The 16078-nt window shown below is 57.7% G+C and overlaps 6 protein-coding genes across 6 annotated transcripts in view; 4 read left to right on the forward strand and 2 right to left on the reverse strand.

Moving 5' to 3' along the window:
- Positions 1–594: 594 nt before the first annotated feature.
- Positions 595–2016, reverse strand: ACA1_145250 (uncharacterized protein; the record flags this gene model as incomplete). Its single annotated transcript, XM_004332869.1, has 8 exons — positions 595–651; positions 729–766; positions 868–1038; positions 1110–1200; positions 1307–1459; positions 1533–1627; positions 1736–1830; positions 1919–2016. 8 exons carry the CDS (start codon positions 2014–2016, stop codon positions 595–597), a joined length of 798 nt encoding a protein of 265 aa, XP_004332917.1.
- A 160-nt stretch (positions 2017–2176) lies between these two features.
- Positions 2177–4414, reverse strand: ACA1_145260 (DnaJ domain containing protein; the record flags this gene model as incomplete). The annotated part of the gene is made up of 3 exons (XM_004332870.1): positions 2177–3232; positions 3339–3708; positions 3837–4414. 3 exons carry the CDS (start codon positions 4412–4414, stop codon positions 2177–2179), a joined length of 2004 nt encoding a protein of 667 aa, XP_004332918.1.
- Positions 4415–4588: 174 nt separating this feature from the next.
- ACA1_145270 (7fold repeat in clathrin and VPS proteins repeat-containing protein) lies at positions 4589–9275 on the forward strand (the record flags this gene model as incomplete). The annotated part of the gene is made up of 18 exons (XM_004332871.1): positions 4589–4759; positions 5009–5150; positions 5355–5513; positions 5622–5720; positions 5808–5947; positions 6051–6156; positions 6221–6371; positions 6471–6570; positions 6661–6790; positions 6885–7021; positions 7139–7261; positions 7660–7761; positions 7857–7932; positions 8022–8158; positions 8218–8388; positions 8487–8627; positions 8729–9008; positions 9088–9275. 18 exons carry the CDS (start codon positions 4589–4591, stop codon positions 9273–9275), a joined length of 2553 nt encoding a protein of 850 aa, XP_004332919.1.
- Positions 9276–9423: 148 nt separating this feature from the next.
- ACA1_145280 (uncharacterized protein) lies at positions 9424–11848 on the forward strand (the record flags this gene model as incomplete). Its single annotated transcript, XM_004332872.1, has 6 exons — positions 9424–9513; positions 9604–9693; positions 9817–9900; positions 10000–10137; positions 10234–10999; positions 11070–11848. 6 exons carry the CDS (start codon positions 9424–9426, stop codon positions 11846–11848), a joined length of 1947 nt encoding a protein of 648 aa, XP_004332920.1.
- A 388-nt stretch (positions 11849–12236) lies between these two features.
- Positions 12237–14948, forward strand: ACA1_145290 (ATPase/histidine kinase/DNA gyrase B/HSP90 domain containing protein; the record flags this gene model as incomplete). The annotated part of the gene is given in 7 exon segments (XM_004332873.1): positions 12237–13212; positions 13309–13553; positions 13645–13841; positions 13856–14262; positions 14330–14565; positions 14640–14791; positions 14876–14948. The coding sequence occupies 7 exon segments, from the start codon at positions 12237–12239 to the stop codon at positions 14946–14948; spliced, it is 2286 nt and encodes a 761-aa protein (XP_004332921.1).
- Positions 14949–15375: 427 nt separating this feature from the next.
- The window catches only part of ACA1_145300 (carrier superfamily protein), a gene marked incomplete at both ends in the record, with an annotated part of 2648 nt that continues 1945 nt past the window's right edge, over positions 15376–16078 (forward strand). Inside the window, 3 exons of the mRNA XM_004332874.1 lie at positions 15376–15483; positions 15562–15757; positions 15837–15923. Of these exons, the coding sequence (XP_004332922.1) occupies positions 15376–15483; positions 15562–15757; positions 15837–15923 (391 nt within the window). The remainder of the gene's footprint in view (positions 15484–15561; positions 15758–15836; positions 15924–16078) is intronic.

The following is a 16078-nucleotide window of genomic DNA, read 5'->3' on the forward strand; positions in this document are numbered from 1 at the left end:
TTTTGGTAACAGTACGCAAACGGCGGCAAGTGTTCAACACGGACCCGATAATAAGTGAGGGAGGGGTGTGTGCGCAGAAGGGGTGGTGGCCAGCAACACATCAAAGGGAGGTACGAGCGGGGGAATGGGTATGCACCGGATTGTCGCCGGGAGGAGAATGATGGGGAGGCAAACGAGAAGGCCGAAGAAAGAAAGAAGTTGGAGCGGCCGTGCCATGGCGCGTTGTGGCCGTTTGTTTGCTTTCGATGTGTAGTAGTAGGGTGGTTGTGGAGTCACAGCGGGGCGGCAGCTCTTTCACGCGAGGGCTCGGCAAAGCCGGCGGGTAAGCGCGGTGTGACGGGGGTGAGACGAAAAGGCGAAGAGGCCAAGGGAGAGGGACTACCGGCGGTCTACGTCTGGCGTGTCAGTCGACTGGCGGCTTCGATCGCCACCAGCGCCCAATCAACGAGTGGGGTCAGCCTCCGGCTAATCACCGCCAACCAGCTGGAGATTTCGTTGGGCAGAAAGAAATGAATTAATTCTCGGCCGTTGGCGCCAACAACACTTGCGTGCTTGGCCACTAGCTCACAGCAGGAACATGGTCACTCACTCGTGTTACGCGGCGTGTTCGTCGTCGTCGACGTGCTCCGAGTCCCGCACATCCGTGACCAGCTGCACGACACATTAATAGCGGAGTTAAACTCAAGCCCTCACCATTGATGGTGCTGGCTTAGGGGGGGTGTGTGTACCATACAACCGGGGGCGTGAGTGATGACGAGATCGGGCTCTACGCGCAGAGACAAAACGACGTGGCCATGGACACCACGACAAGGGGGTGGTGCGTTAGGCAAATCATTGAGGGGTGGTTGGGGAGGGGGGGCAACGTACTGGCCGACAGGGCGGCGAGGGCCGAGGTGACGCCGCACGCCCAGAACACGGGCGTCTCGCCGTCACGAATCGTTACCGCGTCGCCAAAGTCGACTTGCGCGATGTCCCGAATGCCGATGGCCGCCGGGTCGCCCATGTGGACCGGCCGGCCGTGCGCCAACGCAATGTTGCCTGGGGCGTGTGGTGCAAACCACAAAGGCTGAGTTTGACGGTGCACCGCACGCAGGGCCGGGCACGCGTACCGGTCACCTGGATGGCCGTCTCGACTTTGTCGACAGGGATCGGCCGCATGCTGACCACCATCGGGCAGTTGAACGGACCGACGGGCGTGCACTGTGACAAAGCGATCATCACCGTCGCCGTCGTCATCACCAGCATCATCGTCACCGTCATCAAAAAAAAAAAAAAAAAAAAAAGGGACAAGACCAAGACGACGAACCTGAATGTTGGTGGTGTACATAGAGACGTTCTTGCCCTCGGTGATGTTGCGCACTTCGATGCCGCCCTCCTGAAGCGCGCGCTCGAAGCCGAAGCTGCAGCCCAGGAAGAAGCTCACCAGGTCATCTCGCCACAGCGCCTTTATGTCCGACACCTATGGTTTCGTGTGTTGTGTGTGTGTTGATGTCGTGCGTGTCGTGCCGCGCGCGTGCGTGCGTGCCGGGTACCTGCTCGACGAATTGCCCGTCCTTGAAAACGCGATAGCTGGGGAGGTCGGTTCGCACATCGCTTCCCTTCGCCAGCTTCTTGATCTCCGTTTCGCCTGCCCACGCGTCGTGCGACGAGGTTGGTGTGACCAGCAACAGGCGCACACGCACCACAGCACACACGCACACACCGAACAAAAAACACACGGACAGGGAGCGTGTACCGGCAGGCACGACAGCAAGGAGGGGGCACGGCCCGGGGTTCGCCCGGCAGAAGGCCTCAAAGTCGGCTGCGTACTTGGCCGGCATGATCACCATACTGCGATGAATCCATTCATTCAATTCATTTTCATTCAACTTAGAAAATGTAAGATTAATAAATAAATGAAAAGATTAGGCTGGTTTACTTGGCTTGCTGGTAGCCGAGGCACAGGCCCGAGGTCGGACGTGTCCACTTGGCCGTGCGGATCTGCTCCCTCACCTCGCGTGGCGAGAGACCAGCCATTGACTCCTTCGTTATTATAATAAATAAAATAAAATAAAATAGAAAACAGCTTTTATGTCTAAGAACATTCTCTTCTTGTCTGTGGCCAATCCCGTCACACATATGTTGGCAAAACACGCTGTATATTGTGATGGCATGACGATATATGATGAGAGGATGATCACTTGAGCTGGGCGTGGCCTTTGGCCTTGATGTGCTGGAAGAGCTTGTTGCGGGTGGGGAACTCCTCGCCGCACACCCCGCATCGCTCCTCGTCCTCCTCGGCCGCCGCCGCTTTCCGCCCTCGACCCTTGGCGGCGGCCTTGCCCTTGGCGCCGCCTCGTCGCGCTCCTCGCGTGTTGATGTCTTCATCGTCGTCATCGTCGTCTCGAGCAACAGCCGCGGTCGCGGTAGCGGCGGCCTTCTTCATCATCTTCTTCTTCTTGGCATTGGTGAGTGCCGGGGCCGGCTTCGTCGTCGCGCTGTCATCGGTGGCGTCTTCGCTGTCGGCCGCGGGCTTATTGGCCTTCTTGTTGTTGGCGCGTCGTCCGGCCTTCTTGCCGCCTCGCCCGGCCTGCGCGGTGATGATCTGCTCCCGCTCCTGGCGTCGCTCCTTCCTGCTCTTCCGCCCTCGGCTCAACGCGTCCAGGTCCTCCTCCTCCTCCTCTTCATCTTCTTGTTTGACGTCGGCATCTTCATCGGCTCCTTCATTAGATGGTGCAGTCTCGTCCACGGCGTCTTCCTCATCGTCGTCATCCACACTCTTGTTGCTCTTCTTCTTGTTGTTCTTCTTGTTGACGACGGCCGTGGCGACGGGCGGCTTGGCTGCTCCTTTCTTGCGTCCCTTCCGTCCCTTCTTCTGCTGCGGCTCCTCCTCCTCTTCCCCCGCGGCCTCACCGCCGTCCTCGTCCTCGAGGAGCACGTCGAATCGCGAGGTGGCTGCAACCGCCACTTCCTCCTCTTCCTCCTCTTCTTCGTCCTCCTCTTCTTCCTCCTTGTTCTCGTCTTCGCCCGCCTCTGGCTCAGCGTCTTCCTGAGCATCGGCATCTTCTGTCTCGCCGGCCTCCTCCACCACCGCTTCCTCGGCCTCCTCCGCCACCTCCTCATCTCCATTTCCTGTTTCTCCTTCTTCGGCGGCCAGGTCTTCCTCCATCAGTTGATCGGCGAAGGCCTGCACGCTCTGAAGATGCTTCTTGGACTTCTCGTGGTTCTGCCACGCCTTATCGGACTTGAAGTTCTGTGTGGTGGTGTGAGCTCGATAAGTGACAGCCCAGTTGCGTGATGATTGGAGATCACAAACGCACACACACACACACACACACGACACAAGCGCTGCCACGCACCTTGTTGCAGTAGGCACAGAAGATGTGTCGATTTGATTCGTCCTCGTCCTCGCCTCCCTCGAACTCGCGTAGGGTCTCTTCGAGCAGGGCATCGTCCTCGTCGCCAACGCCGTTCTCCTCTTCCTGGGCCGCGAGCTCTGCCTGTAGTCGCTTCATGCGCTCCTGCTTCTCGCGCTCCTGCTCCCTCTTTCGCTCGGCCGCTCGCTCGGCCTCCTCCTGCTTGCGCCGCACCACCTCCTTCATGTGCTCGCTCACTCGCCTATCGCGCTTCTTGATGTAGTCCACCAGGTGCTTCACGTTGTCGTTGAAGGCACGCTTGGCCTTGTCCCGCTCCTTCTTGTTCTCCTTTTCCATCGCTCGCTTCATCCGCCTGCAGAGAGCAAAATAAACAAATAAAGTGAAATAAGCAAAGATCGCGCTACGCCAAATCAATTGTAAAGAAATGAAAGTTGAATGGAGAGAGAGAGAGAGCAGTGTTGAGAAGGTAAGGAAGGGTACCGGCCATCGGCCTGGGTGGTGTTGTAGCGGTCGCACCAGGCAAAGGTCTTGCGGGTGAAGAAGGCCTCCCAGTACGAGTAGAATCGGTGGACATCGGCCCATTCGGACTTGGAAGTGCCAAAGGCGGGAGCCTTCTCGCTCTTGGAGCCGCCTTCTGCCTTCGGTGGCGCGTAGGTGTCCTCCTCTTCATCGAGGGTGGTGAACAGGCGGCCGTAGACCCCGTAGAAGCCATCCTCGTCATCTCCAAAACCGCGGAAGCAGCTGGCGTTGAAGTAGGGCCATATGTTCACACCCTCGTGGTGCATGGCGCCCTCGCCCTCCATAGTGCCATCGCCGCCGCGCAAAATCGATTCTCGATGCGAATCGTACCAGGAGCGCTCCTGCGGATCGTTGAGCACAGCATACGCGCCCTGGATCTCTTGGAACTTGCGATGGGCCTCCTCTTGCTGATCCATGATCTTGTCCGGATGCCATTTGAGCGCCAATTTTCGATAGGCCGTCTTCAGTTCGTCAGCGGTGGCCGTGCGCTCGACCCCCAGAACCTCGTAGTGGCACCTCATCGCTTGCCGTGCCGCCATCGCTTCCAGAATTCAATCGATGCAGTTCTGAAATGAGATTCCCGCGCCAATCGCAGAAGATCTGGCCAGGCGCGTGCCTTAAATTCCATTCTACAAATTCCACGTTCGAAAATGCCAAAGAAAATGTGAAATGATCAAATAAACATTACCGCACTCGATCGTGGGAAAGCGAAGATGAAGCAGGGTGCGCGGCCGGGAGAAGACAAAGAAGAGGTCTATGAAGAGGGCGAGGACGAGTCCGACGAGGAGGATGAGGGCGAAGATGAAGAGCCCAAGCTTAAATATCAACGGCTGGGCTTCAGCGTGCTCGAAATTTTGAAGGACGATTCCGCTACGTGCATGCACGTACATGAAAAATTTCTGGTTCGCTCCTACTCCTTGCCGCGCTCGCTTGCTGAAGGATTATCTCGTTCAATTTTTTCGTTTTTAATAAATAGCGATTAATAGATTGTATTTTGGACTGCGGCATTGGCGCAATGTTATGATTGTATGAAACTGCCATGCTTTGGGTGTTAATGCATTTAATTAGATTGTCTTCAAGCACTCTTGCTCTTGATTTGCTTCGCCTTTGGTGGCTGATTTTGGATCGGGCAGACGCTGGGCACGAGGACGGGCATGGTGTACCTGCTGGACTTCACCGGGAACATGATCAAGAAGTACTCCAACCACTCGGCTGCGGTGAACGAGATCTCCATCGACGAGACCGGCGAATACCTGGCCTCCTGCTCCGATGACGGTGCCTTCACCTTCCCCCTTCCCCTTCGTGTTGCGTGTCGTGTCGCATTACATGGGCATCAGCCAAGGGGGCGAACGTAGTATTGTTCAAGGCCTACCTGCCATGATGCCCTAGATTCCTTCTTCTTCTTCCATCACTTCTCTCGTCGACGCGCGTACCGGCACGACACTCACTCACATGCGCGAGTGCTGTACCCGGGTGCAGGGCGAGTGGTGATTCATGGCCTCTACTCGAACGAGATGGTCGAGTTTGCCTACCGGTCGCCCATCCTGAGCGTGGCGCTGGATCCCCACTACGCGCGGTCTAAGAAGCGCTCGTTCGCCTGTGGCGGCCGAGCCGGTAGTCTCGTCCTCAACGTCAAGGGTACACCCCGGCCTTCTTGTGCGCATTGATGGTGGTGTGGCGGTGCCTTGGTGCAGCCCTCACGTTTGCTGGTGTGCGTGTGTGGTGGTGCGTGTGCGTGTGCAACAGGGTTCTTTCGATCATCGAACAACGTCATTCACGCTGCCGAAGGTCCCATCTACGCCATAGCGTGGTGCGGCTCGTTGATCGCTTGGGCCAATGACATCGGTACGCATAGATCTCAATTTCAAGCTCACACATTGTGCGACGCACCGCACAGCCATGACTCACTTCGGCTGACCCACGCGCCCACAGGAGTGAAAATCTACGACGTGAACACGGAGCAGCGGATCACCTTCATCGACCGACCAAAGGGAAGTCCCAAGGCTGATCTGTACCGCTGCAGCCTCTGTTGGGAAGACCCACACACGCTTCTCATCGGTTGGGCCGACATGGTCAGAATCGCTGTCATTAAGGCACGTAACCCTCCTCTTCCACTGATCCAAATGGTGGCGGCGGCAGCAGCCATGCGATCGAGGTGCTGACCTCGTACCACAGGAACGAGTGGAGCACACCCTGCCCACAGCAGCACCCACGCGCTACGTCGAAATCGCTGAAGAGTACTCCGCACCTCAGACCACTGGGGCGCACTTGATCGACGAGCGTATTGTTGATGAGGTCACACACACCACACGTTGCATGACGCACCACCAGGTTCCAGACGACAGACTATTTCGTGTGTGGAATCGCTCCGTTTGGGGAGTACCTGTGCCTGCTGGCCTACATCGAGGAGGAAGAGAACGGACGCAAGGTTCCTCAGCCACCGGAGCTCCGAATCATCACCCGGCACAACGAGGAGGTCTCCTCCGACGCGCTCACGTACGTCTCTCGCGCGACGCCACTCGCACACAACATTTTTAACATTTTTCACGTGAAATGTTTTGCGTTTGCATTTCGAAAAACGTTCTGCAAACTTAGGATTCATGGCTACGAATCGTACAAGGCCACTTCGTACCGCCTCGACCACCTGGCGAGCGAGTCGCTCTTCTACATCGTGTCGCCCAAGGACATCGTCCTCGTACGTCCCCGAACGCTGGGTTTGCCATCCACTACCGCTCACGTCTCGACACACACACACCGCACGCACGCACGCACGCACGCGCAACAGGCAAAGCCGAGGGACTTGGACGACCACATCGCGTGGCTTATCGATCCCTATCGTGCGCGGTACGAAGAGGCCCTCCAAGCCGCGGAGGCCAACGAAGCGCAACTGCTGCGGCACAGGCTCATCGACATCGGTGCCTCTCCCCCCCGGACCCTCCTAACTTTAGCTGCATTTATCAGATCTGACGTATGTCGTGTGTGTGTGTCGTGTGTCGTGTGTGTGTGCAGGTGAGAAGTATCTGAACCATCTGTTGGAGAAAGGCGAGGTGGCCAAGGCAGCCGAGCTGTCGCCAAAGATTCTCAAGCGGGACGGTGCCCTGTGGGAGAAGTGGATCATCGAATTCGCTCGCCGGCGGGAACTCAAGGTACTATGCGCGGCCATACACGACACGACGCACACGACATACACAGCGTTGACGTGTGATGAACGTGTGCGTGTGATTCAGGAAATTGGAGCGTACATTCCGATCGCCAACCCACAGCTCAAGGACTACGTGTACGAGATGGTGCTCAATCACTACCTTCGGCACGACCACAAGGGCTTCTACAACCTCATCACCGAGTGGCCGCACACCATCTACAACATCCAAAACCTCATCACCACCGTTCAAGAGCGCGTCAAGGAAACCACCGACATTCAGCTCATGGACGCCCTCGCCACCTTGTACGCGCCTACTCCTTCATTTCTTTCTTTCTTGCTATTTCAGTTTCTTTTCTTTTCTATGTTTATTTTATTTGATAACGAATCACTTTGTTCGCTCGTCCAGGTACACATACGACCAACAGTTCGACAAGACACTCCATATTTATTTGCGCCTCAAGCGGCCTCATGCCTTCGACCTCATTGGTACGCACACGCACACGCACACGCACACGCACACGCACACGCACACGCACACGCACACGCACACGCACACGCACACGCACACGCACACGCACACGCACACGCACACGCACACGCACACGCGGTCGTGCTTACGAGTTTCGTCTCCCATCAGGCAAGTACAATTTGTTCCACGCGATCCAGGACAAGGTGCTCCTGCTCATCGAGTGCGACCAGGATCGGGCCATCAAACTCTTTGTCGACAACGTGGACAAGGTTCCCGTACGTACTCTCTCCATCTCGCCCCATTTCCGGCTCGCCTCCAACGCGTCTGCTAACCCGCCGCCGCCGCTGCCGCTGCGGCTGGGTGTAAACAGGTCAAGACCGTGGTTCAGCAACTGAACGACACCCCGCGAATCCAGCACGCCTATCTCCACGCCCTCTTCACCAAAGGTTTGCCCGTTCTTCTTTGCTCGTTCCCCTGACTCAGAGGAAAGGTGAGCCTTGGCCTGGTAGATTGACGCGCGTGTGGGGTCTTACAGATCCCCATCTCGGCGAGGAGTACACGCTGCTCCAGCTGAAGCACTACGCCGAGTACGACTACAAGCAGCTGAAGCCGTTCCTCATTCAGACCATCTACCCACTCGAAAAGGCCTACAAGATCGTCGAGGAGCGCAAGGTGCTGTGTAGTGTGTGTGTGTGTCATGTGGCGCGTCTCACCAACTCGTGTATGTGCAGCTCTATCCGGAGATGGTCTACATCTTGGGTCGTATGGGAAACACCAAGGACGCGTTGGACCTCATCATCCAAAAGATCGGCGACGTCAAGCAGGCCATCGAGTTCGTGCAGGAGCAGCGGGACGAGGAGCTCTGGGGCGATCTCATCACCCAGTCCATGCGAAACCCCAAGGTACGTCTCCTAATTCTTTATGATTTTTATTTTATTTTTATTCACTTTTGTTTATTTGCTTTATTTTCTTATTATTGAAATGATTTGTTGTGTTTCAGTTCGTGTCGGGGCTTCTGGAGCACATCGGAGCGTTCGAGGCGGTGAACCCGCTCGACCTCATCCGTAGGATCCCCAACGGAATGGCCATCGAGGGTCTGCGCGACCGTCTCGTGAAGATCATTTCCGATTACAACCTCCAGGTGACCGTCATTTCGTCTCTCACAAAAGTATCACAAAAGCTACACACACACACTAACGCGCGCGTTGCTTGTCGTGCGTGTCGTGTGCGATCTGTTAACAGATGTCGCTGCGAGAAGGGTGCAACACAATCCTGAAGGCAGATTGCGTGGACCTCATGGACCGGTTGTACGGCGGACAGCGGCGGGCGGTGTCGGTGTCGCCCGACATGCACTGCGCGCTGTGCTCGGGTGTCATCATCCCGACCTCGGTCAAGGACGCCGGCGACGTGGTGGCCTTCTTCTGCAACCACGGCTACCACACCCGGTGCCTCAAGCTCGCCATCCACACGGCCCGAGGCGGCGGCATCAACAACAACAGCAACGCCGACACCCGTCCCGAGGGTAAGTCTCCCACTTCAAACCAAGTCCTTGTGTGTGTGTCGCAATGACTAACTGCACACGCACGACACGCAACGCGCAGGTACGGTGGAAAATTTGTCGTACAACAGCATCAGGGCGGCGGAGCGGGAGATGTTGAACGAGGAGAACCTGGCGGCGCTGCGAGGCGGGCAGCTGGTGTGCATCATCTGCCACCACAACAAGGTCAAGGAGCTCAAGCAACGACAACAGAAACAGCAGGCGGCCCCCAAGGATGATTGGGCCTATTAGACCTTTTCCCGCATTTATCCCGTATTTTGTTTTAGGTTGCAAGGTAACAAAGTCGACAAAAAGTCACCGTTCACGTAAATTTCTGACAGGGGTGTATGAATTATTCGCAGGTTTGTGGTTGAGAGATTGAATCGTAATTACTTGCGAGATGGATCTGGAGGCGCGGCGCAAGCTGGGTGGATTGATTGACAAGGCTACATCCACGGGCCACCTTTCGTTGGAACCACAGCCACTGAGGGTAAATATTCATAAACCTTCGCTAAAACCATTAATTGCAAAATGTACACACGATGCGATCTCACTTTTTTCGACTGGACAATGCCAATAGCAAATCAAGGCGATTGCCAAGAAATCAGATGAGAACGTAAAGAGTGCTTTCCATTTTCTGTCGCAGAAGCTCAAGGCCGACAGTTCCGAGGTACGCTCCGTGCTCTGCTCCCCCTCTCTGTTGCACTTGCCCTCCCCCCAAGAGTCGGGTTGTTTGAGGATGTAGCGCACAAGCACTTGATCTGATCTGCGTGGGTCCTCTTGATGTGCGCAGGTGCGCTATCTGGCCCTGTTGCTCGTGAATGAGTTCTTCACTCGCTCGGCCTGCTTCCGCGCCCTCCTTATCGACGAGTTCCAGGTACGGCTTAGCCGCATCTCGCTGTACCACTACTGGCTTGTCAGGTGTGGTGCTGATCATCACACTACACGACGCACACAACACACACAACACACGCAGAACTTCCTGGAGCTGGTCGTGGGCACCAAGGTGTACAAGCCGCTGCCGCCGCCCAGCGAACGCGCGGTACAGCTGCGCCAGAAGGGACTCGAGTTCATCGAGAACTGGCATGAACAATACGGCCACGCCAACAAGCAGGTAATCCTTAAATCAAAGCCTCGTTTGTCGTGTATGTGTGTGTGTGTGTGTGGTCTTCTGATCTCTTATCTGGAATGCGACCAACAACGACAACAGTTGCGCGTGGGCCACCACTACTTGAAGCACTCGCTGCGCATGCGATTCCCCGAGGTGCGCCTGCAGTCGGAGATCGCCGAGCGTGAGCGCAGGCAGCGGGAGGAGCAGACGCAGAAGATCCTGCGGGTCAAGTTCGAGCGGGTCAAGAAGGAGATCGACGAGTACGTGGTCGAGCAGCTGCAGCCTTTCCTGCTTGAGATGGACGGCTGCTTCGACATCCTCATGCCCCGCGACTTCGACGCCGCCGCGGCCTCGGCCTCGATCTCTGTCGCGTCGGCTGCCGCCCGGGCCAGCTCGACGGAGGGAAAGGGCAAGGAAAAGGCGATCGACGATGGCGATGACGGCGATGAAGTGGGGCTTGAGTGGGAGTCGGTGCTGGGCGCTGATGAAGATGAGGAGGAGGAGGAAGACGACGAAGAGGTGGACGATGTGTTGCGACGTCACGGCATCGGAAGTGGCGGCGCCTACGAGCTCAACATCAGCTTCGACAAGAGCTTCGCGTCGATGATGGACGGCGATGACGGCAACGATGAGGGAGAGGAGGAGCAAGTGCTGGGTGCCAGCGACGCGACGAACACGGCGGCGGAGAGGAGAGATGGCGACGCCGAGGTGAGGAAAGAGACCAACAAACCGGTGGTGGATTGCCTGCGTAACGACCTCCGTGCGGTGACCCGCCGCTACGGCCCGCTCGTCGATGAGTGGTACGATGTGCTCCTCAAGGTCGACTTCCCGCTGCCCGGCACCGACTCGCCGGCCACCGACGACGGTAAGCGTTCGTGTGCGTGTATGTGTGTGTGTGTGTGTGTCGGTGTTGCTGATTGGCGTCGTGTGGGCAGAGCTGCGGGATGGCGAAAAGCGGCGGGAGAGGGACCGACTGCTGCGGCAGGTGATCGAGCTCAGGTCGGCCATCTCGGCTGCCGTGCGCAAGTGCGGCGACCTCGGCATCACCGTCGCCGGTGAACCGAAGCGACCAGCCGCGGGCCTCGACGCCGAGACGGCCGCAGCACACCAGCAGACCGCGACTACGGAGGAGGAGAAGACAAGCACACGGAGAGAGAGCGAAGCGGGCGAAGAGGACTCAGAAGAAATGACAACAACGACGGCCTCTTCTTCCACTTCTCCCTCTCACCACCACAACAAGCGGACACTGGCCGAGCTGTTCGGTGAGAGCGACGACGAAGAAAACGATAGAGAAGAGGAGAAGCGGCCAAAGATCGATGACGAAGAAGACGAAGAAGACGAAGAAGAGCTCGAGTTCGAGGAGGTGAGCATGATCGCAGATGTGGATGACGATGAGGTGGACGTGGAGGCCTTGGACGAGGACCAGACCGACGAGGCGAAGGCCGGCGATGAGAGCATGGTGGCCGATTCGCCGGCGCCGGCAACAAGGACACGCAACTTGCTGACGTCATCGCCGTCGCCCTACTCATCGTCGACAGTGCGAACGGCATCGTCGCCCGCAGCCGGCGAGGCCAAGAAGGCGACGACGAAGAAGAAGAAGGACGACGTCAAGGTGCGCGAGCGGCTGCGCAGGCGGCTGGGCGTCGCCGCCAAGCGTAGGCCGCCGGTCGTCAAACCCCAAAAGCTCAGCACCCACCGCCCACTACAGCTGTGAAGAAGTGTTACACCTGTTGGACATATTCTTTTTGTTTTGTCCCTTTTTTGATAAAATAAGTTGAATATTCTGCTTTTATGCGTGGACGGCGTGCGGTGCCCAAATGCTGTTCTGCAAGGCGACCTCAGTGGTATCAACGCGCGTAACTGGCATGATGATCAGCCCGTGATCTTGTCGCTCGTACCGGTTCCGTGGGCCAGGCAATGGTGGCGTTGCCAACGCAGCCGCTCGGGCACCTTGGTGCCAGCTCGGCGCGTTCCGCCGTGTTTTCCCAGGGCTGGTGGCAGGGGTGGCCTGCGGAATTCCCATTGGGACGTGCTGCCAGGTGCTTCTCGAACGACAACGTAACCCTCTCGTTGTTGTTGGTATTGATTCATAGCCACAAGCCATGCGGCAGCGTTCGTCGAAAGGGGCACCGGTGCAGGGACCCTCTTCTTCCCCTCAGCCACAGCTCACGCAGGGCGGCTCGTCGAAGAGCTCGCAAGAAGAACTGGAGGATCCGCTACTCGATGGATGGTGTCGCGTGCCTGCGGTCCGGCTGCTGCTGCGTCTGCTGGGCTGGCTGGTGTTCCCCCACGGGGCGAGGTCGCCCAGCTCGCGCCCCTCCGACTACAACTCGACAGCGGATGATGGTGAAGAGGAGCTCGACAGCCAGGCCAAGGAGAAGCGGATGAAGGACCTCGAGCGCGATGTGGTCGAGGAGGAGAAGCGGTTCAAATTCGCGCTACTCTCTACCACCATCCTCCTCTTTACGCTCTTCAACTTCCTCTTCCTCTTCTTCCTCTGCCCGGGTGTAGAGTTCACCCCAGCCTTGGCCTTCTCCCCCTCACCCGGGGAGGAGCTCATACCCCCAGCCCAATCCGATTCGGGTCCTACGTTCCGCTGGGTCATCACCACCCTGGCGGTCATCAACTGCTCCACCTTCGTCCTACATCATCTCTTACGTAGCATCACTTTCTCGGCCTGCGCCGTCTTCTTCTATCTGAACGGCTCGGTGTGGCTCATCTGCATCATGTGGGGACCCGTGAGCGAGCTGCTCGGGGCCCTGGTCCACGTACCAGTACTGGCCTTCTACGTGTTCGGCCACCGCTCGGGGGCCACGGCGCTGGTCATCACCCTCGTCCAGGCCGTCCTCTACATGGTCGCGTGCCTCGTGGGCATCGTGCCCACGTCGGGCAACTCGCTCAAGCTGGGCCTCACGGCGCAGGTGATGGCCATCATGAGCTCCTACGTGCTGTTGGGCCTATGCGCCGCCCTGAACGAGCGGTCGCGAGCGCAGGCCGTGCGCATGTACCAGGAGGCACACGCGCGGCTCGTCAAGGCCACCAAGGCCAAGGCCCGCTTCCTGGCCAACGTCAGCCACGGTACGGCACGACACGCAACACGACACGACCAACGACACGACATGAGCTCATCGTATGTGTGCGGCGTGTGCTCACGACATGTACTTCACTGAAAAGAGTTGCGGACGCCGCTGCATGGGATCGTCGCGGCGAGCGAGGAGCTGATGGAGCGGGTCACTACCGAGTGCCCGAAGGAGAACCAGCCGGCGGTGCGCGAAATGTGCAAGATCGTGACGGAGAGCAGCCGCCACATGCTGGCCCTCATCAACGACGTGCTTGACTTTGAGCGGCTGGACACCAACCAGCTCAAGATTGAGAACATCCCCTTCGATCTCCATCAAGAATTCACTAAGTTGGTCAAGGTACTGTATTATCGATCACGTGTCAGCACCTGTCCTCATCTTCGGTGCGTGTTGTGTCGTCGCGTGTGTCGTGTGGTGTGTGCCACTCCAGATGCTGGAGCCGACAGCAAGACAGAAGCAGATCGCCCTGACGTATCGCCTGGCCGTGGATAACTGCCGCCGACTGGGCGATCCGCTGCGCTTCGGTCAGATACTGGTAAACCTCGCCGCCAACGCACTCAAGTTCACGCCTGAAGGCGGCAGCGTGAACATCACCGTCACCACCGGCTGCACGGGGAAGCCGACATCGTCTCCCGGCCCAGGCGCCAGCGCAAGAATCCACAGAAAGGCCCCAAACCGCCGCCACCACCAGACCGACGGGCGGACGAGAGCGCCGCCGTGCGCAGCTCGTCGGGCGGAAAGGCGGAGGAGGAGAAGAACGAAGACGGTGACAGCGACAATGAAGACGACTCTCCCTACGACGACGAGAATTTGGTGACGGTCGTGGTGCAGGATTCGGGCATCGGCATACCGGAGGACCACATCCCGCTCCTGTTCAAGAGCTTCACGCAGGCCGACATCTCGACGACGCGCAAGTTCGGCGGATCGGGCCTTGGCCTGGCCATATGCAAGCGACTGTGCCAGCTCATGAACGGCCGAATTGGCTGCCACTCGAGGAGAGACCAGGGCTCCACCTTCTGGTTCACTCTTCCCCTCCCACTCGCCCCCGGTATGCACTCCTCATCAAACTCACAATCTTCGAGTGGCTCACGGCACACGCACACGCACTTGGACAGAAGAAGAGAAAGTACGGTCGCCTCCCGCACGCCTGGACGAAAGGACATCGACAGAGCGTGAGCTGCGTGGCCTGCGGGTGCTGCTGGTCGAGGACAACAAGATCAATCAGCTCATCGGCAAGCAGATGCTGGCCCGAGCTGGCTGTGGCGACGTCGTCGTCGCCCCCAACGGCGAACAGGGCGTCCTGGCCTGGGAGCAACAGGGTCCCTTCCATATCGTTCTCATGGACTACCACGTACGTTTGCCCTCAGCGCAACGATGATGATACTTGTCATCACCCTCCCACGATCTCATCATCATTTCCCAAAGATGCCGGTCATGGATGGTTTGGAGGCGACGAGGCGCATTCGGCAGCGGGAGCAGGAGCTGGGGCTCTCCACGCGCACTCCCATCATCGCCATCTCCGCCTCGCTGGAGCCCAAGGAACGGGCGCGCGGCGCCACCGCGGGCATGGACGACTGGTATTCCCCCCCCCCAACATTCACCGCTTTCGCTTTCCTTGTCCATCGCTTTCGTTCTTTGCTCACCAAGCGCTTGGGGCCAAGGTTGGAGAAGCCGTTCAACCGAAGGGTGCTGACGGCCACGATCCTGCGCTGGGCACGACAAGCACCAACTTGAAGCTTGGTGGGGATGTACAACAGATAAATAAATAAGATAAATAATGATCTACAAATAAATAAAATAGAAAATGTGAAAAAAGGCGGGAAAGTTGTGGGCTCGGGTCAGTGGAAAACCAAAGAGACAACAACGCAAATGCAGATGGAGGGCGAGCTGGCTGCGACCTCCGCCGGGACAGCAGAACTGGGGCGCAACACGGGCGAGTGTTGTCCCATACCTCTAATCACAAAGACCAACAATCAACACAACATCGAACTCTTTCCATTTTTATTCAATCTCTCTCGGCATTTCATTTAGCTTCCATTTCAAGTACGTCTCTCCTTTCGCTGTGTTTCTTTACGCTTTGCTGCTTTCATTTCGTAAACGTAATTGAATTTTCATTCCATTCGTTGTATGTAGAAGGTGAGATCTCCTTGCTACCATCATCATGAGCTCCGTCACCATCAACAAACAACGTGAGGCCAAGAGAGGAGCCGCCACGGACTCGGTGGCCGCGCGCGAGGAGGCCGACACCCAAAGCAAGCTCTCCGCACGCGTACGTTTTCCCCCAACGTGTGCGGTCGTGTGTCATGTGGGTGCGGTAGTGTGCGTGTCGTGTGTCGTGTTCGTGTAGTGTTCGTGCGCTGACGGTGCCAGCGACATGCAGGGCCTGCTGCACATGTACATGTCGGGCACGGTGGTGGGTGTGGCCAACGCGGCCATGTTCCACCCGGTGGACTCGATCCGCATCCGCTACTTCTTCCTCCCGCGCTCCAAGAAGACCGTACACATGGACGACATCCGCGGCGTCAGCTTCTGGAAGGGCATCAGTACGCAACTCTACGACACGACACGACACACGACACACGACACACGCGTACACGTACTGAGGAGTGTCGCACGCGTCAGGTTTCAATATGTTCTCGACGGCGCTGAAGCAGATGGCGTTCTACCCGACGCAGGAGCTCATCAAGCACGTGTGCATTGCCAAAGGAGGTGCATACCACACGACACACACACGACACACACGACACACACGACACACGACACACGACACACGACCAACGCTACGACATGACACGGCACGATTGATAGGCATGAGCGAGGAGCGGGGTCAGTTCTTCTCGAGCATGTTTGCGGGCATGGTGTTG

This window comes from Acanthamoeba castellanii (genome assembly GCF_000313135.1).
Source record: "Acanthamoeba castellanii str. Neff unplaced genomic scaffold scf7180000084710, whole genome shotgun sequence".
Lineage (NCBI taxonomy): Eukaryota > Discosea > Longamoebia > Acanthamoebidae > Acanthamoeba > Acanthamoeba castellanii.